The sequence below is a fragment of the Musa acuminata genome, chromosome BXJ1-1 (genome assembly GCF_036884655.1).
Source record: "Musa acuminata AAA Group cultivar baxijiao chromosome BXJ1-1, Cavendish_Baxijiao_AAA, whole genome shotgun sequence".
Classification (NCBI taxonomy): domain Eukaryota; kingdom Viridiplantae; phylum Streptophyta; class Magnoliopsida; order Zingiberales; family Musaceae; genus Musa; species Musa acuminata.
The window spans coordinates 7,896,973-7,923,513 of NC_088327.1; the positions used below are offsets into that span (position 1 = coordinate 7,896,973).

A 26,541-nucleotide genomic window follows, 5' to 3' on the forward strand; every position below is an offset into this window, starting at 1 on the left:
GTGGATCCTTTAAAGCTAAAAGATTATGGCTGACTTATGTTAAATTTCAAATTGATATTAATACCCAATAAATGATATTTGATATTTTTTATTTAATAACAAAAAGGATTAACAGTTATTAAGTTGAGTTTATTATATATATATATATATGAAAGATTTAAATATTTGGGAATATATATTTTAAGTTTGAGGAGCAAATATGCTATTTTCTAAATTTAAAATAATATATGTTAATACCCCCTGTCAAAATTTATGTGTGCTAATATAATCTCAAGCTCTTGCACTGTTTTCAATATCAGAAAAAAATGTTTCCTCATGTTTTGTAATATAAATTTTGGTTGGTGAATTATGCTAATTAAGATAAATGTTGGTGATACGTCTTATCAAACATAATTCGACAAAAAATATGATCACCAAAGACTGATGTAATGTGGCCTTTAATGACAATAACTCGTATTGATTGCCCAATTCAAAAGTTCATTTTTCTTTAAGATTTAGACAAATGTTGGATGTTGAGTTCTCTTAACGTGAATCAACACTTGTCGATGAGCAAACACCAAAATAGGTGTTGCTATTATTGCTTTCAATGATAACTAAGACCTTTCTTTCTTAATTGCCAATTAACATACATCTATGATTAGTATTACAAAGCCCTATGGAGAACAAGCTGAAGTAAATGCTAATAAAGTCCATATACAATGAGAATTATGCATTGGTAATATGATTCATTTACCTTCAATCAGGAAGATGAGCATTGTTGTGTTTATCACTGATCCCATATGTGAAAAAGAATCTGTCAGGAATGTAATAAATATATAGATAATGTCTAATAAATTGGTTTAAAGATATAAAAAAAGAAAATCATAGATCCTGTTAAAGATTTATAAAAGTAAAATATTATCGATCAATTTCACATTTTATGCTATCATCCTATGTAAGATGGATGGATGATCTTAAACCTCGAATAATAGATCCATTATGGCAAATTTTTTGTTGAGCACAAACACTTTGAGTAAGTTTGGGCACTTGAATTAATTATTATTGATGAATGCATCACATGTAGGGTTAGACTAAATAGTTATACAAGTGAAATAAAACAGTTTAGAAGTTTCATTAGACCCCCTCACATTCTTTATTTAGTCCTTCAAACAGAATGTAAATTAACTTTCATTAGTCATCAAATATGACTTGTGATCCGCTATACGACTGGTATCGCCTTGTTCTTCAAATTAACTAACTTGAGAAGCAACGACAAGACCATTGTTGTCACCTTGTTCTTCAAAGAAGTGTGCTTGCTTCTCTGCACAAGAAGATAGACATTTAGCAAAGAGAGCCTTAATTTAGACATGATCTCGATGGACTCCAAAAGAGGATTTTGAATTGGGTTCCATGTTTTTCTAATATTTTCTAGATAATCATATATGGATTTCTATTTCTACTTTTGAGATTAATAAGGGTATACCAAAGGCATGTCTTTCACTTGAAACAATTCAACAAACCCTAATTAAGTTGTAAATCTTCTAGTTATTTTTCTAGTCACTCCAAAAATGTCTTGGGTATACCAAAGACATGCCATTTACTTGAACCAATTAAACAAACCCTAATTTACTTCTAAATCTTCTATATATTTTTCTAATTACTCCAAAAATGTCTTTGTTTGAGAGAAAAAAAACAACACAGAGGCAACAAAACACTAGCAAATAATATCCAAATAAATATACCCATACATCAGCTACAACCACCACAAAGCGATAACAATTTTAATTAATCTTTCACAAATATAAGGAAAAGCACCCAAAGCTAAGCTTTGATGCATATGTATCATTTAACAAAGGTTCAGTCATTCAGCAAAACAAGCATTCAATCAAGAGTTCAAACTTTTTAAGATCATCAAACCATCTGAGGTGATGTAACTTGTTACGTATCACAATTTCAGTGAGCATTCCAAAATGTATCCTCATGATGAACTGCTATCTGATCATTCTGTCATCACGGGCTTGTTCTCATTTGCCTTAGGTTTGTGCTCCTTTGGTTTCTGCTCTTCAGATTTCCTATTTTAGGCAAAACAAATGTATTCCATCATTTGAAAGGAAACAAGAAAATTTGACATGCAGAAAACTTACAGTAATAGGAACAGAAGACTAGTCGTTTGGGTAAATTTATAAACCTAAATCAACATGCAACAACCTTTATGAGGCGAGGCCTACTTAGAATGATCTTTGAAGATCAGATGGTTACAGTCTCTGTACCTTAGTATGCAATTATTAATATATATAAAAAACACAAAGTACTTCTAGCATTTTTTTCATTTACAAGAACTTACAAGCAGCGGTATTACAATGAGATCTCATACAATCCAGAGTGCTGTTTAAGTCAGTGGTACTTTGATGCAGATCTACCAGATCATAAAAAGGACAAAAAAAAGAAAAGAACACTTCTATTCTATATTCTACACTGCTAGAGAATCATCCCAAACAACCACTTGCAAGTCCTTAGAATTGAATCACAACATCAAGCAAGACACTAGGAATCTGTAAGTTCCCCTTTGTAAGTTCCATTTCCTATCTAGGATCACCAAGTGTAAGCTACCACAACGTAAGACTTTTATTAAAGCTTAACTGCAATTCAGTATAGTAACCATTTTTATGAAAGAAATATAATGAAAAGACATACTAATTTTCTAGCAGGGAAGGCGGCATTCTACATGAACTTGCCAACCTCCTTATCTCTAATTGCACTTAAAACCGTTTTCCCATACTGACTTCCCAATGAACATTTGATTGTATTAAATGTATGTAGCATTTTTTTTTTGTCCTCTGGCTGAGAAAATGTAAATAGTTTAGATGACATTTCCCCACTCAAACAGTAAAGCTCTTAATAAAATATAATCATTTTTCCTCAAAGAGAAATAAAAAAGCAAAAAAGGACTAACCAAGCTCATAACCACGTAGTGTCATTGTCAATTGTATTACTCATGAGAAGAAAACTATCACAGAAGAGAGGCATCTTTACTATTTTATGTTCTTATTACTTCACATGTTATCTATGATAGTCTTAGAATAGCTTCCACATACAGCACACCGATTCATTAACAGACACTATGCCCAATTTTTTTTTATTAGCAAAACTGGTTGATTCTCTAACCCTGTGTACCCAGAATGCATTTGCCAATTTAACCATTTTATGCTAAATATAAGAGGATATCTAAATCAAATATTATTGTTCCACAGTCTATTCACACTATAATTGTATGCCAATGATGATACGAAAATTTAATGCAACTTAGTCATTTCTTTTAATTCTGTCATAGCCCAAGAAATCTCATTGGGTTGATTGATAATCAATTCATCGAATAGTGAATATAACAAGTCTCACAACTACCGAGCAGTTTTCTGATTCCTAAATTGTGAACATTTGGCTCAAAGTCACGTAGATCAAGGTTCACACAAGAAACCACAAAGTTTCACACTAGACTGATAACAGACTGATGGATAATACAACACAAACCCAGTCCCACATAATTTTTTATTCGATGCTTCAAGCTCCTTTTCGATTACCTTCTCCACGGAAGGGAAAAAAAAAAAACGAAGAGGTTTCTATAGTTTAATTGATCTTGAGACTTAACCTATTATCAAGCTATGACGCAAAGGTTCTCTTGAACTAACTGTTTGAACTTTGCCTTTATCGTTGTCTTCTATTCGCTATTGCTAACTGTTTCTTTTACCTTTTCTTTGGAAAAAAGAAGGCAAATTTCTCACTTATGTTAATTCCAACTATTTGACAAGAAACCTCCATCTCGAAATTGAGACACATCAGGAGTGAATCTGTTGTCTTAGTTCTGCTTTAGGAGAACATAAACCACTTCTTCAGAAGCATAAAGTCCATGAATTACTATAGAATAACACTTTATTCCCTTAAATAGTCACAAACCTAATCAAGACAAGATTCTAAAGTTCTCGACTACCCTGTCATCGCTGCAACAAATCCAAGATTGCTCAAGCAGCAAAAGATCAAAACTTTTCACATCAAAAATACAAGCTTTCACCCATCGATCGACGAAACCGTGTTCAAACAAGAACCATGACGATACATGGAAGAATCGGAAGTCAACCCAACAGGGCTCATTGACAACCAAAGAACAAGTAGGGAACCGAGCAGAGGTACCGACAGGGAAGGGAAGAATCGTACCGCTTGTCGCCGGAGCTTCCGCCCTTCTGGCTGAGGAAGGAACGGAAAAGAGGTGAATTGACGTCGTAGATCATGTCGCTAGGGTTAGGGTTTCTTTCCTGCCGGCCCGCCGTTACAGAGACGAGAAGAAACTCTGCAAGGGCGGTGTCTAAAAACAAATGTATACTGCTGTAAACCACGTGAATTGCACGTGAGAAAGTCAGTTTGGGATAATTGGGCCTCCATGGGCCTACACAAATCGTTGCTGAATTAAGATCGTCATTTCATTCTTATCAATATAAATTATACTCTCAACATCAATAATATTTCTTGCTGGGAATACAATCGCATAATTAGCTGGATTACAAGAGACTAATTGGGATATGGATCGATCCTGTTCTCTATAAAAGCCTGACACGGGAAGAGACTCGTCCAATTTTGGGCTGTAGGGATTCGGTACACATGAGACATAACTGTACAGGTGAGACTTCAGTGCGGGGGACGCGATGAACAACCAGTTTCTTAAACAAATTGGTAATACGAGGCCCACTTCTGCACCGCGATTGTGATTTGATTTCATATTTGGGTCCCGCAACTGTAAGCGGGAGAGAACTTTGAGGTCGTAGAGGAACCGAGAGGCTCCAACTGCAATAATTGCTTGGAGTTTTCTCCGAACAAAATGGCGATTTTGGCCCTGCGTCTTATTCTCGTCTCTTCCGTTCTTGTTGTCTGCTGATTGGATCCAAATCTTCCGTCTGACTGGTAAAACCCCATCGATCAATTCCTCTTTCTTTCTCCAATCCGTTTGAGGAACATGTCAGCCGGAAACGAGGCGTGTAAATAGAGAAAAAAAAGGCAATCTTTGAGATTTTGGTTTCCGGTATATAGAGCGAGAGGGTAGATTTTGTGGTAAGATGGGATCCTCCACGGACAATCTGAAGGGATTCGTGCTGGCTCTGCTATCCAGCAGATTCGTCGGAGCCAGTTTCATCATCAAGAAGAAGGGCCTCAGAAGGGCGGCTGCTGCTTCTGGAGTCCGAGCAGGTCAGCTCATCATCAACTCTTCTTCCTCTTGTTGATAATTGTTTCTTTCAACACTGATACTAGTAGATGGTATTCGACCCATAAAACGTAGGGGTTGGTGGATACTCCTACCTCTTGGAGCCCCTCTGGTGGACTGGTATGATCACAAGTAAGCCCCTTTTTGCCTTCCTCTCTGTCTATGCAATTCTTAGTTGGTCTATCTTTATTCTAAATGAAAATACAGGGATTCAATTCTTTTGTTTTGGTATTGGCTTGTTGGTGGATGCCAAGTTGTGTGTTCGGCTTGGGGTTTCACTATGGTTATCTATCTTTTCTCATGAGATAAAGCAATCTCACATGAAGAAGTTAGATGTAGGTTATATTCCTTCTTGTGACTTGTGACTAATTACTAAAGCATATTATGCTGTTTAAAGATAAGATTTTTATTTCTCTGTGATTGTTCTTATGAGTTATTACTGTAGCATGTTATGTTGTTAAAGGTACGATTTCTAATTCTCAGTGATTGTTGGAGAGGTGGCCAATTTTGTAGCTTATGCATTCGCCCCTGCAGTCCTTGTCACTCCATTGGGTGCTCTAAGCATAATTGTTAGGTAACTCTCTGTTTGTATCTATTGAATTTACTTGACCTATGGAGAGAGGATCATCTTTCCATATCTTCTTTGGTCCTGATAGCATGTCAAATATATTTGTAGTGCTGTTCTAGCTCACTTTATTTTACAAGAGAAATTGCATGCTCTTGGGATTTTGGGCTGTGTTATGTGCATTGCTGGTTCAGTTGTAATTGTCATTCATGCACCACAAGAGAGAGCAATTACCTCGGTCCAAGAGATATGGAATATGGCAACTCAAACTGGTATGCCTGAGTTTATATATATTTTTGCTTCTTCCCTTCCCTCTTGGTGTACATCTATTAGAATGACCACCTACTTATCATGTTACTGTTGACTTGGTTATTCTTCAGCATTCTTACTGTACGTGGCTTCAGTTATTGTCATAGTCTTCGTTCTTGTTTTCCATTTTGCTCCACTATATGGAAACTCAAATGTCTTGATCTTCACTGGCATTTGCTCTTTGATGGGCTCCCTCTCGGTAATGTTTCTTTCATCTATCATGCTTCAGCTCATGCTAGCAATGATAAAATTTGAATGGACTGTGTTGATAGAGTTTTCTGTTATTTGGAACTCAATACTTAGCTAAATTACAGGTAATGAGTGTTAAAGCACTAGGGACATCTTTGAAGTTGACTTTTGAGGGCACGAATCAGTTAATTTATCCACAGACATGGTATTTTATGCTGGTAGTGGTCACATGTGTGATAACGCAAATGAATTATCTTAACAAGGTTAGCATGGTTTTCTTTGCATCTCATTTGTTGATATTACAGCTCAAGAATGATGTTGAATGTTTGTTTATCAGAATTTTGTTTTGTTCCTAAAGATCATATGTGGGTGCAATAGTCTACATATTACCTAAAATATTCATCATCTATTTGCTGAACCATTTAGTTGAGGAACAGCCTTCATATCTCATTTTGTTAATTTTACAGCTCAAAAGAATGTTTGTTTATAAAAAAATATTTTGGTTAAATCCTAAATATCATATATGTAGGCATATTACTCTACATATCACATAAAGTATTCATAATCTTTTTGCTGAACTGTTTAATTGAGGCATAGGTTCCATTTGTTAATTAAATGAATGTTCTGGCCTTCTGGGAATAGACAGCACAAGCAATGTGCTGAATCCTACTGTAGTTTTACACAAGGTTCGCAATACCGTATCGTACCGGAGTTTCGACCTGGGCTCGGTACCGGTACAGTACGGTATACCGCTCTGTCACGACCTTAGCTGGTTTTGCCTAAGGCGTGCGGCACCCTCGCGCGTCCGTCCGCAAAGGTCAGCCTCCCCGAAGCCTCCCATCGTCCCTTAGGACCAACAAAAGAGAGAACGGGTTAAAGAGAACGCCTCAATCGGGATCCACAAGCAAACATGTCCGAAAAACACTTCATAGACAATGCAAATTACAAACAGACTTTACAAGCTCTGAATAGTTGCACAACAAAGGGTAAAATGGTCCATTACAGACCGAAAAGCTCTCGCACGTGTCCACATGACACAACCTTTATTTACAAGCCTAAAGAGGCTACCAACCCAACTAAAATGGGACTTATAAGCCTTCGGCCGCCCCTCTACCTGCTGTACAAGGCATGAACATGCCAAAAGACAACGGACAGACATAAGCATTACATCCAACATCTTGTTTAGAAGTTTGTCCGTTACATTCTCCCCCACTTATCCCTTCGACGTCCTCGTCGAAGCCTTTGTGAACACTGCAACTCTTCGCCTTTGCTGAGTCTTCAATCTTCCACTCCAGCTGCAATGCGCCTCCTGGCTCCCAGCTGCTCTATGCTGCTGTTTTTGAGTAGTCGACCCTTTAATCCGCCATGCTGCTACAACTCACCAATGACTCTGACTCTGTTGGGGGGGTTGGCCGAGTTGTGTTGATCCTTGTTGATTCCTGCGGATCCGCCAGATGAAGGAAAAGACCATCCTTACTGCGCCAGTCTCTTAAAAATTCAACATGCTGCTTGAACTGGGTGGATGCTTGTTGGAGCTTTAACGAGCATCGTCTCGCAAACTTCTGAAGTTTTGGGTCCTTCCTCCACAAAATCTGCTCATTGACTCTTCTTTCAGTTAGTTGTCACATCCAAGTAGGTTCGCATCACTTCCGCTTTCGATTGGCATTTCGTTGGGAAATGAAGCGGACAATCTACTCTCAGTAGCACTGATCACCGTTGGTGAGGATTTGACAACTATTGTCTTCCATTATCTTCGAAGGGTCTTTGAACTTGTGCAGAGCTCCTCTGTTTGATAGATAAGAGAACTGGGGTACTCGATTTCGCCCATTCTCTTAAGAGTTGAGAAGGCAAAGGTTACTTTGACTTCGCCCGCCTCCTCGAGGTTGTACTTCATGCATCGAGCTGGTTACTAGTCTTCGCCTGCTCTTTGCTCACACTTCTGAAGCACTTGAAGTGTTTGCACTCCTTGCGTTGAGTTGGCTACTGTGATTCACCTTCTCAATGCCATCGAACTTCTGGAATGCGGGAAGTTTTCACCCCAACTTGGAGTAATTCTCTGATAGATGAGGTCGCCTTTGGGATTGTACCATCTTCTCCATCAACCCTGCCGCCTACTCCACTGAGTAGCAAAGGTACAGCACCGCGTACTGCCTGCTTCGTTCCTTGGTCGTGCACTCTTGCATGACCCGAAGTCCTTCACTTACGGCTATCTTGATGAGAAACTTGTTGACACCGGTCTTACGAAGTTTCTTGGCCTCTGCCCTTCAGCCTTGTCTCGGTACTTGGAGATTGCCTCTGCATGCTCCACCTCCTCGGCCCCTTTCACGACCAAGCGCTCTCCCTCCATGAGAGCAAGGGATCAATGACTTGCACGGAAGTCCCGCCTCTGCGGTACCATGGCGCTGGCATGCCCATGGCCCTACTATCCGTCGCCTCGCTTCTGTATCCCTTTTCTGCATGATCAGTAGAAATGTCTCTGTGGCACTCCTCTGAGTCCACCTCCATTCTGACTGATGCTTGATTTTGGGTAGCTAAGTCCCTCTGGACTCGTCGTCGCTTCCTCGCCCCTTTCGACCCCCTGCTTCAACACCACTGTGTTCTCCAAGCAGTCCGTTTGGTCGATGGAAAGACAAACTGCAACTCCCAAGCATGGCCTCTGCCATCACGTTGTAGAGTTAGCACCGATTCTGTTCTCCTTAGCTTCCTTGGTAGCAACGTTCGCTTACTCGACCTTGTCCTCTGACTTGTCGGGCTCCCTTAAGCGAATATGAGCTCTGGAGCAGTCCAACTCTCCAGCTGCTTCGATCATACTTCTGTATGATCAAGTCCCTCCCATGGAACTCACTGGTACTTGCATTCGAACTTTTCCCTTGGTGGAACACAGCCCCCATATGCTGATGACCAAGGTTTTCATCCGATGCAAAATTCGGTGCACGCCGGGAAGACCCGCCTTTGCGGTACCATGGCCTTCACTCCTTGAATCCATAGCCCTTCTTGTCGTCGTGTTGTTCACCAAAGCGGAGCTCCCAGTAGCTCCCGATCATACCTCCATATGATCTCATCCCTCACGGGACAATGCCGTGTGTGTCGCATTGCCACGAACTGTTCCACCACGATCCGCTGCACCATGTCATCTCCTGGTGACATCTCCATTGCATTCTGATCCTTGTGGAATAAACTCGAATTGTGAACCCTCCATGTGTGGCCTCTGCCAATACATCGCAGGGTCCCTTCCACCTTCGATTTTGTTCGCTCCTCTGGCAATCGATCTTCATCCACCCACTCCTGGGTCACACCTAGATGAAGCACCACTCTAGGACAGTCCGTCGCCTAGTAGCTCCCGAAGTCCTCCGACTTCACTATAACTTGTGCACAATTGTCTGGATCCTGGGCCTCTGCCCCTACCAGCACAATCTCCGCTGCGCACTGCTTCCTTCATGGCAACTTGAATGGCAACACCGTGGCATATTCTTCGAGAGTACCCGCCTCTGCGTCCTCTTGCCCCGTGCTAAGGCCTTCTGAACCCAACTTCGCCTCCGCAAATTGAGTCGCCTTAGTTCCTCTATCAAATGCTCCTCCGAGATAAGGTGCATGTGCCCAAAAGCTCCCTTCGTCTTTGGCACCATGCAAGATGAGTCCGCTCCGTCAGAATGAAGGACCCATGGAACAACATGATCCTACCCTTGCCTCTGCAAGAGTTCATGTCTTTGACCTCTGTCTAAGGAAAGCACTGTGCTTCTGCTCCATGTTCCAACTTCACTGCTGGCTCCCTTCATGCGGCTTGGGTACTTCGCCAAGTTACACCCAAGTTGATCCGCTCCTCGTTTTTGCATTGAGTCGATGGTGGCCCTCGCGCCCACCATTCCACGGGTCAGCCCTCCCTTGAGTCCGATCTCCATATCGACTCTAAGTGTGCCTTCATTTAAGTTGCTTCAGGTCGCTCCCCCCCACTTGATCTCGCAATGCATCCACCAATGCATTCTCTCGAGCGAGATCAAGCGACAACTCCTCGCCGCTTGCTCGGTCCATCGAGCTTCGTGAAGTTGTTGTTTGTGAGGTACTCCTCCTCAACATGTGAAGTCCGTCTCACATGATTCTCCCTCTGGAGTGCCGAGACTTATCCCTCCTGAATAACTGTCCCGTTGGAGCAACATCTCTCTTCGTTTTGGAGACCACCATCCCCTTGGACTACTCCGATCTGCTGAACAAACTGTGCATTGTTCTGCCTCCAGCAGACGCACTTGCTAGATTGCGCCTCCACGTCAATACAACCACCGCTGCACCCCTCAAGGTCTAGCAACATGCTGAACTCGTTGCACACTTCAGCCTCCTCCGAACGTATCCTTCGCATGCCGAAGAGAAAGTTTCAATGCTCCATGGCGCCGAGTCTCGGTCGCCTTGGGATGGCCACGAACATTCCATCGTCCGCATACAAGCCCATGCATGAGTACCAAATTCTTCGAGTTAGCAATTCCCCTCACCTCTGTGAGCTTTGCATAACTCTTTTGGTCGTTGAGCAACTAATTCCACCTTGGATGGTCTCATTCTTGCCAAGCGCCTCGCTTGCCTAGAGCACCATCAAGTATAGTTGTCAACGTTGAGCCGTAGCTCAAACTCAGCCATCCCAACCTTTGTGCGCTCCGAATTCTTCCAAGCTTACCTGTTCTCGTGGTGCCTCTTGCGCGAAGGGTTGGTCATTCCACTGAATGCCAATGTTAGATGCCCGCTCCTCTGAGCGACTCTTTTCCCTACATCTCAATGCCCGTTTTTCCCTCAAACGGTCGCGCGTTGCTGATTGCCCTCAACGCAGCCCCGCTAGGTCCCCCACGTTTGCATGTCAAGTGTTTCTATGAGTGCTTGTCCCGCTCTGATACCATAATGTCACGAACTTAGCTGGTTTTGCCTAAGGCGTGCGGCACCCTCGCGCGTCCGTCCGCAAAGGTCAGCCTCCCCGAAGCCTCCCATCGTCCCTTAGGACCAACAAAAGAGAGAACGGGTTAAAGAGAACGCCTCAATCGGGATCCACAAGCAAACATGTCCGAAAAACACTTCATAGACAATGCAAATTACAAACAGACTTTACAAGCTCTGAATAGTTGCACAACAAAGGGTAAAATGGTCCATTACAGACCGAAAAGCTCTCGCACGTGTCCACGTGACACAACCTTTATTTACAAGCCTAAAGAGGCCACCAACCCAACTAAAATGGGACTTATAAGCTTTCGGCCGCCCCTCTACCTGCTGTACAAGGCATGAACATGCCAAAAGACAACGGACAGACATAAGCATTACATCCAACATCTTGTTTAGAAGTTTGTCCGTTACAGCTCGGTACACCCAGGTGTACCGAGCGGTATATTCAGGCGTGCCGAGCACTGTAGCAATGCTACAGTCCTACTACAGTACCGGACCGGTAATAGGCGGTCCGCATACCAGAAGCCTGTCGGACCGGTACTGCAAACCATGGTTTTACATGACTAGATAGCATATTGTTCCTATTATTGATTTGCAGCACTGGCCTTCTGGGAATAGACAGTACAAGCAATGTGCTGAATCCTACTGTAGTTTTACATGACTAGATAGCATATTGTTCCTACTATTGATTTACAGCACTGTTGCGCAGAATGAATTCATTGTTGTGTTTCTAAGATTTTTTTATGTTGACAATCTTATGCTTATGACAGTCAGAATGATCGTTAATCCATTGCTTCTCTCTTCATGTATATCTAAAGATGGAAAAAGGATTGGCCTTATGAAGTTCATGGATATATTATTTAATTCTGTATCCTTTGGCTCTCTTTTGAAGAGGTTCCTAATGAATTTCTTGCCATTGCAACCATCCATACCATTGTATTTGGATGACATATTGATGATTATGTGTGGTAGATTTTGTTGATTTAGTTGGAAGTATGTTGTTAACCAAATTTACCTCTGATAAAATCATATCAGCAGTAAGAAGTTTTATGTTGGTTGTTGAGGAAATTGGAGGTATTAGGATTCAAGAGTATGTTCTTTCAAAGAAGGGTGATTTCTTTAGAAAACACCCACATTTTGGGTATGTCCCAATCGGTACCCCCCATTTTGTTTTTCCCCCTAATTTGAAAAATACACAAACTGCCTCTTCAAATTTTTTTTGCCTGTTATAGTTTCTTAACCTGTTACAGTGTTTTTTGGCCTATTATAGTGTTTTAACCACCACAACAAAAACACTGTAAACGTACTTGAAAACACTATAAATAAACCAAATGGAATCAAAATACACTAGAAATCATTTGATATATCATTATCATACTATTATTCAAATAGGTATTTGTAATAGTTTAGAAATAACATCACCAAAAATAAAAATCAAAAATTGATTTGTTATAGTGTTTTAGCCACCACAATAAAAACATTGTAAAATCTACTCAAAAATACTGTAAATGATTCAAATGGACTCCCAACCTCAACCAAACCAGCTACAAGCCTAAATATATGGTGCCATAATGGTCTATGAGCAATACCAACAAGAGAGACACAATATAATGTCACTTACAGTTTTTTTCAAGAGCATTTACAGTGTTTTCAATACCTTAATAAAAACACTATAAATATTAAATACTATTGAAAAACCCTGTAAACGAGCCAAATGAAAACACTATAACAGTCTACAATTGGTGAAAAAATGGGTGAGAATATTTGCCAAGAAAATTTCGAGGGGTATACTAAAGAATTTTCAAATTAGGGTATTGTTTGGGAAAAAACAAAAGAGGGGTACCGATTGCGAAATACCCTAAATGTGGGTATTTTCTAGAGAAATCCCCCTAGAAAGAAAGACACTGAGGCATAAGCAACATGCAAATGACAATATCCAACATACGAACTTTGACTTTATTCGAGGGATTATTTCTACTTTGTAACGTTGTTACAACTTACTGGTAATGGGAATATTCTACTGGGAGAAACTAAACTATTCTGGATTTGTTAAAAACTGAGATGAGTCTCTTAATGTCTTGCTATGGATTCATTACACTAGAAGTGATATGCGTGTTTATTTTCATGTTAACTACTGTTTAATGAGAAAACACTTAGCTATTGTCAGAGTGATTGGTATTAACTACTGTAACGATTTATAAAAGAAAATTACAGGAATATTTTGACAAAGATACAATGGCCGAGGAGAAGATATGTCTAAGATATGCTTAAAAAGTTAAAATAGTATTGATTGACAATGACAAATAGAGATGTAAAGTGCCTTATGATTTATTTGAACCATTTGTTCATTTTGTCCAAGATTTTAATTTTTAAGAATCTACAACCTGCATCATCTTATATTATGGAAAAGCATTCATTCTTAAGCCTAAAAGAGATAGATGAGATACAAAAAAATCAAAATTGTTAATGGTATGAATATTATTGTCTAAGCATTGTGTTTTTAACTGTATATGTTGCTTATGCTGCAAAATGGCTACTTACCACTTTGAAAGATCTGCAAAGAACAAAAAAAATCTACAGAACACCATGTTCATATCTTCATGACTTGACTGAGATTCTGATGCCCCTACATTTTCTTGGAATTTTCTCCTCTTTTCTTGTCTCTTCTTTCATAAAAATAGGCAGTGGTTATCTCATTGTTCTATTATGTAGATGATATCTCACTTGTGGAACCTAACACTACTACTATTTCTTTCAAGTATATTATACTTAACATTTTCAAATTTTATGTGCTGTTCATGTTGAGCTGGTTTTCTTTTATATTTTTCAGGCTCTTGATACCTTCAATACAGCCATTGTGTCTCCAATATACTATGTGATGTTTACTACACTTACAATTGTAGCAAGTGTTATAATGTTCAAGGTATGCTTATAACTAGACAGTGAATATCTCTCTTCTTATAACAGTAATTATTCTATTAGGTCTTGACAGTAGCCAAACCAAATAGTAGCTAGCTTGTGTTGGTTTCACCTTTGGAATCTGCAGATCTTTGTTGTTAGCCTTTTGTTTCACAATAACTTTGCACCAGCAACTTGACGCTTGTAATACACATTAAAAAATGTGATTGTTCAAGTAAGCTTATTGACTATGAATGATTGCTCTAAATTTTAACAAATAATTATATTTGAAAGAAAAAGATATTGGCCAGCAGATAACAAATAATTGGGACATCATTATGAAAAGAATGGAAAGAAGTTTGAAAGACTTATTGGAGGCAGATCAGTTACGGCATTAATTATGTTTATAAAAAAGATACCATAAACTATCTTTAAAATTGATAGGAGGATATAGCCGATTTTTTCATACTACAAATTATTTTTTGAAGAACAAATGGAGAATATGATGTAAATTATTAATAAAATCCAAATCAAGTTCTCTCTGACTCTGAACTTGTACATTTGCTTCTTTTTTTTTTCCATCAAAGCAACAATTCTGCTATTTTGTTTCATTAAGAAGATGAAACAAGTACAGATATAGAAAGCAAACATAAAAAGGAAAAAAAATGAAATGGAAATAACTACAATTCTCCGATCTACGAGTGACAATAATCAGATATGTACCATTTAAGGCTGATGAACATCATTAAAATTTGTTTGAAATTAAACCATCGGCAAAACTTTGCCATTTTGGAGGAAGCAATCCACCTTCCATGAGTTCCAAATTTTACCAATGGAAGAGGGTAGGGGAACAATAGTCTAATAGCGCCTAAGAGGTTTCCATATGGCTATGGTTAACAAGGAATCCAAGAGGAGGTAAGAGGCAATACTGGATCAAATTTAAAACATAGTTTTAAGGTTGATTCTATTTTTTGAGGAAAGACATACACATTATTTTGCTTTTGGAATGCATGTGGAGCTCAAGATATGCATGGAGATGAGATAGAAAATGACTCCCAAGATGAGGAATCTATAAAGGAAGAAACAAAACTACATGACAAGATCAAACTATCAAGTTCTCTTCAATTTGAAGAGGAGAAAGAGCCTTCCAGTAGAGAACAAGAGGAAAGAAGGGAAACGTTTAACAAACAAAATTACATAATAAGCTTCCAAGCGTGTTCTTCAGGCCTTTAAAGTTTTTGTATGTATATGCCAAGAAAAGCTAATCTTGTTAACTTATAGAATTCTTACAAAAGAGGATTCTAGAGCTCTCAAAATTTATATTCTAATAATAAGGTAACCTACCTAAGCTATATGATTATCTGGTCAAAAGGATTCCTAGTCAAAGCTGACCCTTTTGGGCCTCACCAGGCCAGTACACTGTGTATAGGTTAAAATTTCAGTTGCCAAAATGGCTACTAGGGCACCGTTTGGTAGCTAAGATTTCTACCCTTGTCTTGCTGCTAAGTAGTGTGTGTCAATATTTGCTGAAACTTAAAAGCAAAAATTTTTGAAGCCAGCTCAAACCTAAGCTTTCTGAATATAAAAACTTGCCAGAACTTTTGGTTTGTCTAAGCAGTATTTTCCTTGAGTGGGTCAAATTTGGTGTTAAAAGCATCTCATGAAATTAATGAATATTTGCAGGATTGGGACGGACAAGGTCTTGGAAGCATCATATCTGAGATTTGTGGCTTCGTTGTTGTTCTCTCAGGGACTATTTTATTGCACGTGACAAAAGATTTTGATAGGAATGCCTCAAGAAGTGCGCAATATAGTTTACTTGTCTCGCAAATATTTATCTTTCTATGATTTTTGCTATGAAACCATTGTTTGCTGCAAAATTCAAATAACTTGAGAGTTCATGCAGGTCTATATGCTCCATTATCCCCAACCTTAACCACTCGACTTTGTTCTGGAAATGGGGAAATGCTGAAGCATGTTGTGGAGGATGCGGCATATCCAGAAGATGCATGCTTAAGAAGGCAGGGGCTCTACTAGCAAATAAGGAGATGAGTCTGTCCGAACATTATTTGGAATGTCAAGATCCCTCTGCTGAAATCATAATATAAATTATTTTTAACACAAATCGACATCCCACTGCAGAGTGTCCGACCTTGGTGCTATCTGTGAGTGCCGTTTTGAGGCTTTTAAACACCTTTTGTGTTCATTACTGGTGCTAGAAGAAATCATGGATCTGGAATGCAGCTGCACTTTCTAATGAGTTCTAAAAAACGGCCCAGAGCTTGCCAGATTGATGGTGATCCTGCCCAGCCACCATGCACATGTTTGATATAAGTATAGATTCTTTCTGTGAATACAGGGATTTGTGATGACTGTGAAAATGTGAGTGCAAAAATAATCTGTCTGCAGAATTTGTGAAGAACAATGTAGCTCATCACGCATGCTTATGCATTGTTAAATTTGTACAAAAATCAAGAAGTAATTCTGTCTGCAAGTTAAGGTGATACCTTAACTGAATGCGACAATTTCAGATGGTCTCTTAGCTATGAACTATTAAAACAATTGTAATGGAAATTTGTGTTGCAGTACAAGGTTAATTAATAATTCTTGTTTGTGAATTGGCAATCCTTTAGGTCTGTTGGCTGCTATTTAGAAGTGCTCCAGTAGTATGAATGTAACACTACTAGATTGAGCTGATAAGCCATATTCCTATTCTGCTCAGTCTTCAAGCTTCTATTTGTCTAAGTAGAACAATTTGCAGATCAAACAGTCTCTTTGTTGTTGAATGGGGTTTTTCATCGACTCAAATCTTCCATCACTTATATCTTTAACTTGTTATGCCATCAAAATTCGCACTCATATAGCATAATTAATTTGATTAACATAAAATTTCTCTGATGTTTGACATTTTATGAATATTGGAAGGCGTCAATATACAAATTATTTAAAAATGAATAACACTTTTATCAAGCACAAAATAAAATAGTTGTATTTGTATGTAAATCCTTCGTTTTAGGTCGTTTATAGATCAAACTGTGTCCTATCAACATCTACATCTGATATCACTATTTATTATTATCACAATGCAAATATTTGATGAAACTGATCTTTTCTCTATAATTTTACAATATGAAAAATATATTAAAAGATTGGAAAAATTGATCTATGAGATGATATATGTTTTAAAATTTAGTAGTAATGTGAATTCACAAGTTCGATTAGAATCCAAGAATTAGCCAGTGAATGTAAATGGTCTAATCCGAAATATAATATCACATAAAATTATATATATATATATATATATATAATATTTATATTATATTATATTATATTATAAGAAGATGAGAACGCAGCTCGTGAGGCCAAACCGCGATATAGACAGCCCATCCGATTCCCACCACAACTAGAAAGCTTAGCCAATTGATAACCATATTGCCCCATAGCCAGTAGATAATAATACTTTCCTTCAGAAACAAATGCATATAAATATACAATTAGTATTTGTTATATTTATCCCACTAAATTTAAGTTTAGCATATACTTTCCTACAAAATCCAAAATATTATTTAAATATCACTAGTTATAGTTTATTTTCGTTTATTGACGAAACTTCAAATATTTTTTTTGCCCTTCGAAACTATTATTGCATATATTTCCATAAATTAATTTCTTTATTTTCCCTCTTTATACTTAATATTTTAATAACAGGATATTTTAAGTATTTTTAAAGCCAACGGCAGTGACATATATGAGGGTTAAAATATTTTATATGATATATATTATTTAGGAGGGGTTGGGTATATATATATATATGCGTGTGTGTGTGTGTGTGGTGTGTGTGTGTGTGTAGCCTCCGTGAAATGAAACCCAAATCCGGTAGGAAATGATGATCAAACACGGCGCTGGCCAATGGGGAGGGAGCATTTGATCGACGCCGCTCAGCCACAAGCGGAGATGCGGAGGGACACGTGGCGCTGCACCAACCCAACACTAAGCTACCCGTGGTCGGTCAGAACAAACAGACCGCCGTGAGTCCTACAGCACCCTGCTCACCGTGGGAAGTCGAAAGAAGAGGAGTAGAACGGCGGCGGCGGCCCTTTGGTTCGGTTCCTCGGCGACGGATCCGGTGGATCTGCGATGTTAGCGTCGGATTTCGAGCTATCGGAAGGTTTGGGTTTGGGGTTCGAGATTTCTTGCTTCTCGGAGGATGTTTGATTGGGACGACCAGCATCAGGTCCCTCACGACTTTCCCCTTTCCTTTTATCTTCCCTTTTGTGCTAGCTTGATTTTTTGTTCTAATTTTGAATATGGCTTCTTGAAATTGGATCGTGGAGCGAAATCGACTCGTTTAATAATCCACTTCAAATCGAACATATTGCTGGATTGATAACTTTTTTCTTCTGGAAACGAGAAAAACATCAACTTTTAGCATTTCTTGAACTCTTAATGTAGTATGTGCTTGTAGATGAGTTTTGCAGCTGTTCTTAGGGTTTTAAATAACTCTAGATCTGCTTCTTGTAGTTGGAAACCGGGTCATGGTTAGATGATTATGTGGCAGCCAGAAGCAGATAAAATGTGAAGACGAAGTGAAAAAAACATGCTTGGGTAAACAAATAAACATATATATATATATATATATATATATATATATATATATATATATTCAGTTATACGCTTTGAAAACATAGTCAATTAACCAACAATACATCCATAGCATATTCAATAAATTCCATTACATCTTCAAGGTTTCATAACATTTCAATACAAGTAACATTTATGCAGAACAAATCTCATTTGGAAAAATCCTAAACATATATAATTGTTTTCCCAAATATATTCATATTAGGAGTTATTCTTTGAATTGAAAAATCAAGACATGAACATATGAACAAACCACGACTTATTAAACATCAAGGCTTGCTACTAGCAAAATTAGATCCAAAATCAAAATTTTGCTCAAAACTTTTAATATTTTATTTTTTGCATTCAGTGCCTTTCTTTGGAATACACAAGAACATCTAATCTTTCTTAGTGTTTTTTAACAAAAAGATCATAACATAGACTTTATATACTCTATAGATTATAAACTTGTTAAATAATACATATGGCAAAAATATTTTTTCAAAGGAACGGAAAATCTGAATATATGTTCACAAATATAAAAATAATTAAGATTACATATCATAATTTTCAAATATACGTAAGTGTAGTAAGAATATACATCTAGTAGAAGTATAGTAGTACTAACGGGTACAACCATGCTATATCATCACGACAAGTAACGTAACCATGTCTAACCCTTATGCTATTATGGTATATCAAGTAGAACCTTTTGTTGAATTTTTAAGTTTTGTTTTGGCATGTAAAATCACTAACCTAACTTCTATTGATAGGCAAAATTATATTCCATGAAAATTCCAAATTGTCTAATTTTGGAGGAGCATCCCCTGAACAAAGATGTGCCTTTTCTATGGACTGAGATGAGGAGACTGAGATTTATTATTTTTCAGTCTTCTTCTTGGATGTCTAGGACATAACTTTATCTGACTATTTCATCATTTTATTTGAATTAACTCTGGGACAATGCTACATTGATCTGCTCGGCTATATGTTCATGTATTGGATGTTTGTTGGAGTAGATGCTAGATGTTTTGACCAGTAATCTTGCTATATTATGTTCTAGGTTGATCTTATTACACCTCATGTAATCAACATTCTTGAAATGAAAAAGTGTCTCACATTGGTTTGTAAAAGCATATAAAGCTATTAGTTGTTTCAAATAACTAAGCTGAGCTTATGATCATCAAGCTAAGCTTCAATAATAACTTTGGATGTGGTTAGCTATTATTGATATTTTTAATTTGTTAATTAGGTTCTACAAAGTGGTTTTTATCCACAAATTGTTTTGCAAGGGGAGACATGCTCCCTTCTTCCATGGCAAATCTTCCAGTTGAAATACTTACTATGGTTATCATGATTGTAAAAAATCCTGAGATAGGACTATTATGGTAAACAGAATTTGCTGCATCTGAGAATCGTATTATTTTTGTCTTAAATAATTATGATCAAGTTATTGTGTAAAAATTGTTTCTCTACTACTCTGAACATATTTTGTCCTTTAAATTTGCATCTTCAATTCGGAGACATGTCTCTCTTGGTAATGGGCCAGTAATTTGGTTTTCCATGCTTCAAAGTTCAAGGTTCAAACTATATCTGATGTTGTCCTTCGACACTCATGGGTCTATATCTTAATCCAGCATGCATGCTTTAGTGAATGTATAACCTTTGACAAAGCATCATGTCAGGGGATTATGGCCTATCAAAATCATTTCATCTTTTAGAGTCCACCTCCTGGACCTATTGAATCTACAACTTATTGATAATGATAATCAAGCCAAAGATACACTCAGTGGAAGGTACCACTAAATTAAGGCCAAACCTATCCTCCTAAGAATGGAAACTTAGTATCATTGAAGTTTTGAACATAGAAAGACTGAAACCAAGAAAAAGAAAATAGAAAATAATAAGAAAAAAATATACTCTAGGACGGAAAAGAAATACTATATCACTGAACACTCGGTCCAATAAGAATATCAGCCAGGACATTTTTGTATCATATGCAACCTCACTGAGAATTTTGTTGTTCCCCCCTTCCTCCCACTGCCGTCTCCCACCCACCTCCCCCCAAAAATAAAATTCTGTGGAAGAGGAGAATTATTAGGCCATCTCTAAAATGATCACCTTCACCAGGGCCATGAGTAAGAGTGAAAGACTTACATTTGTAATAGGCAAAATAATTATCCATATTTTGTTTAAAAATCTGAAGAATTCAAGCTTATGGGCTTTCGTCCTTAAAGATGTTTCATTTTCTTTCTTCTTTGTATGTATTATGTTTCTGATGCCTTATATGTAATATTTTTCCTTAACCTAGTGCTACTTATCTAGTTTCACTATTATCTTTTATGTCATAAGCAGAGACTCTTGTTACAGTCCAAATAATTTGTCAAACCTCATCTCTGTACTTTTGGATAGTTTAATATGATTTAATGTTCCCTTTATAATCTAGTGTTGTCAGCAAAACTTTTGGATGTATCACTTCTAAATTGAGGCAAGAATTGCATCTTAGCCTACAATCTCCAAACAAAGCAGTCAGATCTATGTGCATGTCATTTTAACTATATAAGAAGAAATTCATTTGCTTGACTTCTGTTAAATTTAAACTGAAAAAAATATTCATGTGTTTCAGTATCCATTTCTTTTTTAATCTAACAACATCTGTATGCTGACTTTTGCTATTCTTATTGGGAATTTTTAGGTAGGGGAGTCTATATGGGCTGAATTTCCTGAGAATGAGAATGATATTGTCCCTTTTCCTAAGGGTGCCGAAGAGAGTACATTATCTATTTTGGGGAATTATGGCAGGAAACAGAGAAATGAAGAAGCAAGCATTGGCTTAAGGTCCAATGAACAGAGTTCAGGATCCAAAAATAATTTTCTGGAGAGTAATCAGGACAATAATTCTACTTTTATTACAAATGAAGAACTTTCTGCTGCACAACTTGATGCAGATTCATGGCCTGATTTGCCTTCTTTAAGCACTGCACTTGATAGAGAATACAATGATCCTCGTAATAGAGGGTCTTTGGGAACACATCTGATGCTTGATATCAGTGAAGCAACAAACCTTGACAAAATGAGAGGTAAATCCGTGTCACTCTAGTGGTGTTCTGTCACATGAATGTGACATGATGAAATAAAATTTATTTTTTGAGCATGTACAGTGCAGCTAGATGGTCCATCTGAAATGTTTGGTAATGACAAAGATGAGAAAGATAATGAGAGTTACCTTGATTGTGACTGGGCTCATATTGGAGATATTGAAGATCTTGACAAAATATTCAGGTATCTCCTTTAACCATGTTTACTCATTTAGTTTATCAACAAAAAATGTCATTCTTATCCTTGCGTGCAGTGGAAATGACTCCATATTTGGACATGAAATGGTTGGCAATGCAGCAGAGTTTCTGTCAGCATCTTCTGATGTGGTTAATAGCACTATACAGTCAATTCCTCTGCCCGTAAGTTTGTCTCTTGTTTTAACAAATCACTAAAGCAAACTTATCAATAGCTTACAATTTGTGTTTTTGTTATGGCTTCTTACTTTAGAAAGATGGAAAATTGACCCTGATTTATTATGACAACAGGATATGCCATTAAGCAAGGACCAACATTTTGGCCTGGATCCTTCCTCTTTGCATCTTGATGAACTTTCTTCTGGGAAAGAAATTCCAGAAGATAAGGTACATATATGAAGATTTGATTGTTCTTTAAATTCCTTAGCAGGTATTCCAGTTGGCTACATATCTTATTTACTTCAACAGACAGCAGATAATACTCTCAGAACTGGAAGCAAATACTGTGAAGCACAAAATCTGTTTTCAGATAAGGTAAATTTTTCTTGACTTCCTCTAAGAATATTTTCCATTTTACATCTGTAGTTCAACATTTCATGTGGACATGGTTAGTGCTTTCAACATGACATGTTCTCACTATTAGCATTTGCAGTCTAATAGCCAAAAGAGACCTCTGATGTCAGATAAAAAAGCTGAAGAAAAAGAGAAGACTAAACACTTAAAAAACATTAGTGCCACATGGTCCTGCAACACAAACGAAAGCCAGCAACTTCCAAGCTCTACCATGAGTACTTGCTCTGAAACTCCAACAAAAACTTTTCAGACAACAGTACAAAGGCAAGTCAGAGCTCCTGCTAACAATGGACAGCTAGACTCCCCAAATCTGTTTATGTTTTGTGGCGATGGATATGCAGCATATCCTTTCCAACATGTTTATATGAAAAGGAACCAAGAAAAACCACTTTCTTTTGGTCATAAGCCTTTAATGTATTTCTCAAAGAGTTCAAATGCATTAGATAGCCCATCTGATATGGCTTCAAGACAACCGAAAATGACGCCCCAAGAAAAGATAGAAAAGCTGAGAAGGCGTCAGCAAATACAGGCAATGCTTGCCATTCAGCAGCAACAGCAACAATTTGCTCATCCAAATACCACTATTGATTCATTGGTTCCCCAAGCGTGCTCATCTAGGAAACAGACTCAGGAATCTATGACTACCTCATCTGCAGTCGATGGTAGTGCAAATAAGCTTACATCACCAGAACAGAACATACTATTTGATCAAGAAGAGTCCTGGAGGGTCTCCACCATAAATGAGGATCACTCTCTAGAAGAAATGATATATTATCAGCTTCAAGATGCTCTCGAGCAGGCAGGATTCTCTTTCATGTAGTATTTTTTTCTCATTTGCTTTAAGATCCAAGCAATTTGATCTAATGCAAAAATAGTTGTCTTCTTTACCCAGTTGGACATTAGAATCCGGCTTTGTATTCGAGATAGTTTGTTTCGTCTAGCACGAAGTGCTATGGAAAGACAAAGTGCTAGTGACACAAGTAGTTCGAACAAAAATAGTAGGGATGAAGAAGAGCTTCCGGCATATGATGAGACAAAGAGGCTATGTAGGTGAGTTTACCTAAATAGGGCTTAGTCTAATGTTTTTTCATGATTGGTAATCTGTATTTGCATTAGCTTTCTTGAAAGTCAGTTCTTTTTAGCCATTAATATACAAGTTAACACTTCTTTATCAAACTTTAAATACTTTTACTTGTTCCTTCAAAGAAATTACCATCTACTAACTTATAATCTCATGGATGTTCACAACCTAGGTTTATTCTTTATATGTTTTTTTAATCCTATTCTAAGTATCTTCTCTAATTGGTAGTTCCTTCTCAAAGTTTGATTGCTTTACAATGATATTGTAATTTTCCATGAGTAATCTTACGCCTTTTTTCTCCTAAATCAATTACGGTAAAACCTCCTTCTCAAGCTTTGTAGTTTCTTTACTTTGTTAGACAAGTTTAGTGCCTCTTATTCTCTGGCCCAGTTAGGTATGTATTTTATATCTCATTCTCTAAATGCCTTAAAAAATTTTGTTGTGGATTTCCGCGCTTTATATCCTATAGCCAATGGCAATTTAGCCATTGTAGCATATCAAAGCACAATTGTGTTTATACCCTTCATTTTCTTCAAATCTGTATTGCTTGTGCTTAACCTCTCTATAAGTCTTATATTAATCCATCAAATTTATAAAGATTTAATGTGCAAGATAACCTTTTCTCCATCCCCTTGTATTTTCTAAAATTGAGTTACAAGGAGAATGGTTGGACATGCTAAGAAAAAGAACATGCCTACTATCTTGAATTAAGTAATAGTATTGATAGTACACGTTTACCATCATCTCATCTTTAAAAACAAATAGAAAGGTCCAAATTTTGCTTTTTGGATATCCACCTTTAAAAAAAAAAACATATTTTCTTTATTAATTCATTGTGATGATGTTTGTCAATTGGCCAAACACCAACTTGCTTCCCTTTCATTGGGCAACAAAAAATTACCTCATTCTTTTACATTTATTCATATTGATGTTCGGGTTCTCGCATGAATCTCATACATTGCTTGAGTTCATTAGTTTGTTTCTTCCATTGATGATTGTTCTCGAGTGACATGGATTGATCTTTAAAAATAAAAATGATATCAATCTTGTGTTCATTACATTTAATAAAATGATATGGACCTGGATTGGTGTTCATATTAGAAGTCGTGGATTACATAATAGAAGAGAGTACACAAACGTAGTAAATGGATACTCAATGATAGAATTGTGTTATAGCAAGAATCATCATCATCTTGAGGTAACACATGCCTTATTGTTAAAAAAGAGGTCCTAAAGCATACTGGGGAGAAGCATTATGGCTGCTACTTGTTTAATAAATCAGGTACCCTCTAGATTTTCCAAAAATAAAGTTCCAACCATTGTTCACTCTTGGTTTTTTTTTCTCAACTTTCATAGATTTAGTCACTTCCTGCCTAGGATTTCTGTTGTATGGTGCTCTTATGCTTATCATTTCCTCATCTTAACTTATGGTAAATTTTGGTCAAATGTGTTGAGCTTCATTCTTGCACGTTTATTGCATTGATCGCATTAGTTGCAAATCTCTCTCTCATGCGCATGCACAAATATAACTCATGCTAATTCAGTTTCTATTCTTAGCAGAAGATCAGTGTTGTCGGAGGCAGAAACACATACAAATCCCATCGACCGGACTGTGGCTCACCTGCTTTTTAAGCCTTCAGAACTATTCACAAGACCTGTCAAAGAGGAACTACCACAGTCACCTGTTGCATATGACCCTGGTAATGTGTTATTCTAACTCGGCACAGAAGGATGGTTACTCCTTCCATATTTTCTTTTTGATGCTTTTCTTAGAGAGAGATAAACTTCTTTCTTCTTAGAAACACAGAAAATGATTAACTACTACATGCTGTGATTTTTGGCTCAGTTCCAAACGCATCTATACACGCTCAAGAAGATTATCCTGAGAACACTGGAGAAATGGAAATGCAACCTTCAGCCTAAAGTAAGATTCATTAAGTTGAAGTTCTTACCAATTACATTCGCAATCGTCGCCTTTTCTTGCCTGTGGAACTTGTTTCTGATAATGAGCACCTTTTTCTCTTTCCGTAGTGAATCAGTAGAATGGCGGCGGATGAATGGTCAGAACCATTCAAACATATCAGGATGTGCTTTTGGAGTTCCTAGTTTAATTGTGAACTACTTCAATGAATTTGGTTTCTCGATCTCCATTGTGTTGTTTCCAGATAACTAAAATGGAGCATCAAAGTCCAACCTTGAATGTTCGTCGCAAATTGTCGTGTCAGATTGCTACTAATGTACTTGTGTATCTAATCTGTCATCTTCAATAATGGCTGCTGCTGGTAGATGATTCCTTCTAAACTAATAACTTAAATCTGACTTCTCGTGAGACGTTATTGATAACCTTTTCCTTCTCCTGGAATATGTTAATCACACTAAATGATCGAGATGGTGTTTCTTTTTCTCATAGATCCGCTTTACATATATCTAGGGCTGTTCATCGTTTAATTCAAATTAAAACTGAATTGGTCCAACACTAGATTCTTATAATTATGAATCTAGTGTTTCGATCTCCTTAGTATTTCGATCTTTACATTTAAAAAATTTATTTTAAAATTTTTATAATTATGAAAATAAAATATTTAATCATATTTATTCTAACGTTATCAGTTTTGCCAATGAAAGATATAGTACGTAATATCAGGTGCATGAGTGGCATAAAAATAATGGGCAAAAAGATAATTTTAACGATGGCAGTAAGTTAATTATAGATTATCACTTATAATTAGATTTCTTTAGTATCTCGGTCTTTAGACTTCAAAATTTTATATTGAAATTTCTATAGTTATGAAAAGGAAACTCTTAGTCTTAGTTATCCTAACGTCGTTAGTTTTACTAGCAGAAGATATAGCACATGAAAGCACATACATGA

At 37.4% G+C, this 26,541-nt stretch overlaps 3 protein-coding genes across 4 annotated transcripts; 2 read left to right on the forward strand and 1 right to left on the reverse strand.

Annotated features, from left to right (window-relative positions):
- Positions 1-1,728: 1,728 nt before the first annotated feature.
- Positions 1,729-4,317, reverse strand: LOC135645629 (wound-induced basic protein). Its single transcript, XM_065164251.1, has 2 exons — positions 4,189-4,317; positions 1,729-2,051 (listed from the first exon to the last, which is right to left on the reverse strand). The coding sequence occupies exons 1-2, from the start codon at positions 4,260-4,262 to the stop codon at positions 1,979-1,981; spliced, it is 147 nt and encodes a 48-aa protein (XP_065020323.1). The 5' UTR covers positions 4,263-4,317; the 3' UTR covers positions 1,729-1,978.
- Positions 4,318-4,851: 534 nt separating this feature from the next.
- On the forward strand, positions 4,852-16,238 carry LOC135645682 (probable magnesium transporter NIPA6). Its single transcript, XM_065164348.1, has 9 exons — positions 4,852-5,211; positions 5,303-5,359; positions 5,711-5,801; positions 5,904-6,064; positions 6,173-6,300; positions 6,416-6,553; positions 14,035-14,127; positions 15,786-15,903; positions 16,009-16,238. Exons 1-9 carry the CDS (start codon positions 5,082-5,084, stop codon positions 16,137-16,139), a joined length of 1,047 nt encoding a protein of 348 aa, XP_065020420.1. The 5' UTR covers positions 4,852-5,081; the 3' UTR covers positions 16,140-16,238.
- Positions 16,239-18,105: 1,867 nt separating this feature from the next.
- LOC135645743 (protein LNK2-like) lies at positions 18,106-26,012 on the forward strand. Of its 2 annotated transcripts, none has more exons than XM_065164425.1 (11): positions 18,106-18,336; positions 21,418-21,802; positions 21,884-22,004; positions 22,075-22,180; positions 22,307-22,402; positions 22,484-22,549; positions 22,659-23,387; positions 23,481-23,638; positions 25,230-25,369; positions 25,516-25,593; positions 25,701-26,012. In XM_065164425.1, the coding sequence occupies exons 1-10, from the start codon at positions 18,310-18,312 to the stop codon at positions 25,590-25,592; spliced, it is 1,905 nt and encodes a 634-aa protein (XP_065020497.1). In that variant the 5' UTR covers positions 18,106-18,309; the 3' UTR covers position 25,593; positions 25,701-26,012. The 2 variants fall into 2 exon arrangements, with proteins under 2 accessions (XP_065020497.1, XP_065020564.1); XM_065164492.1 differs by having other exon boundaries at positions 22,668-23,387.
- Positions 26,013-26,541: the final 529 nt, after the last annotated feature.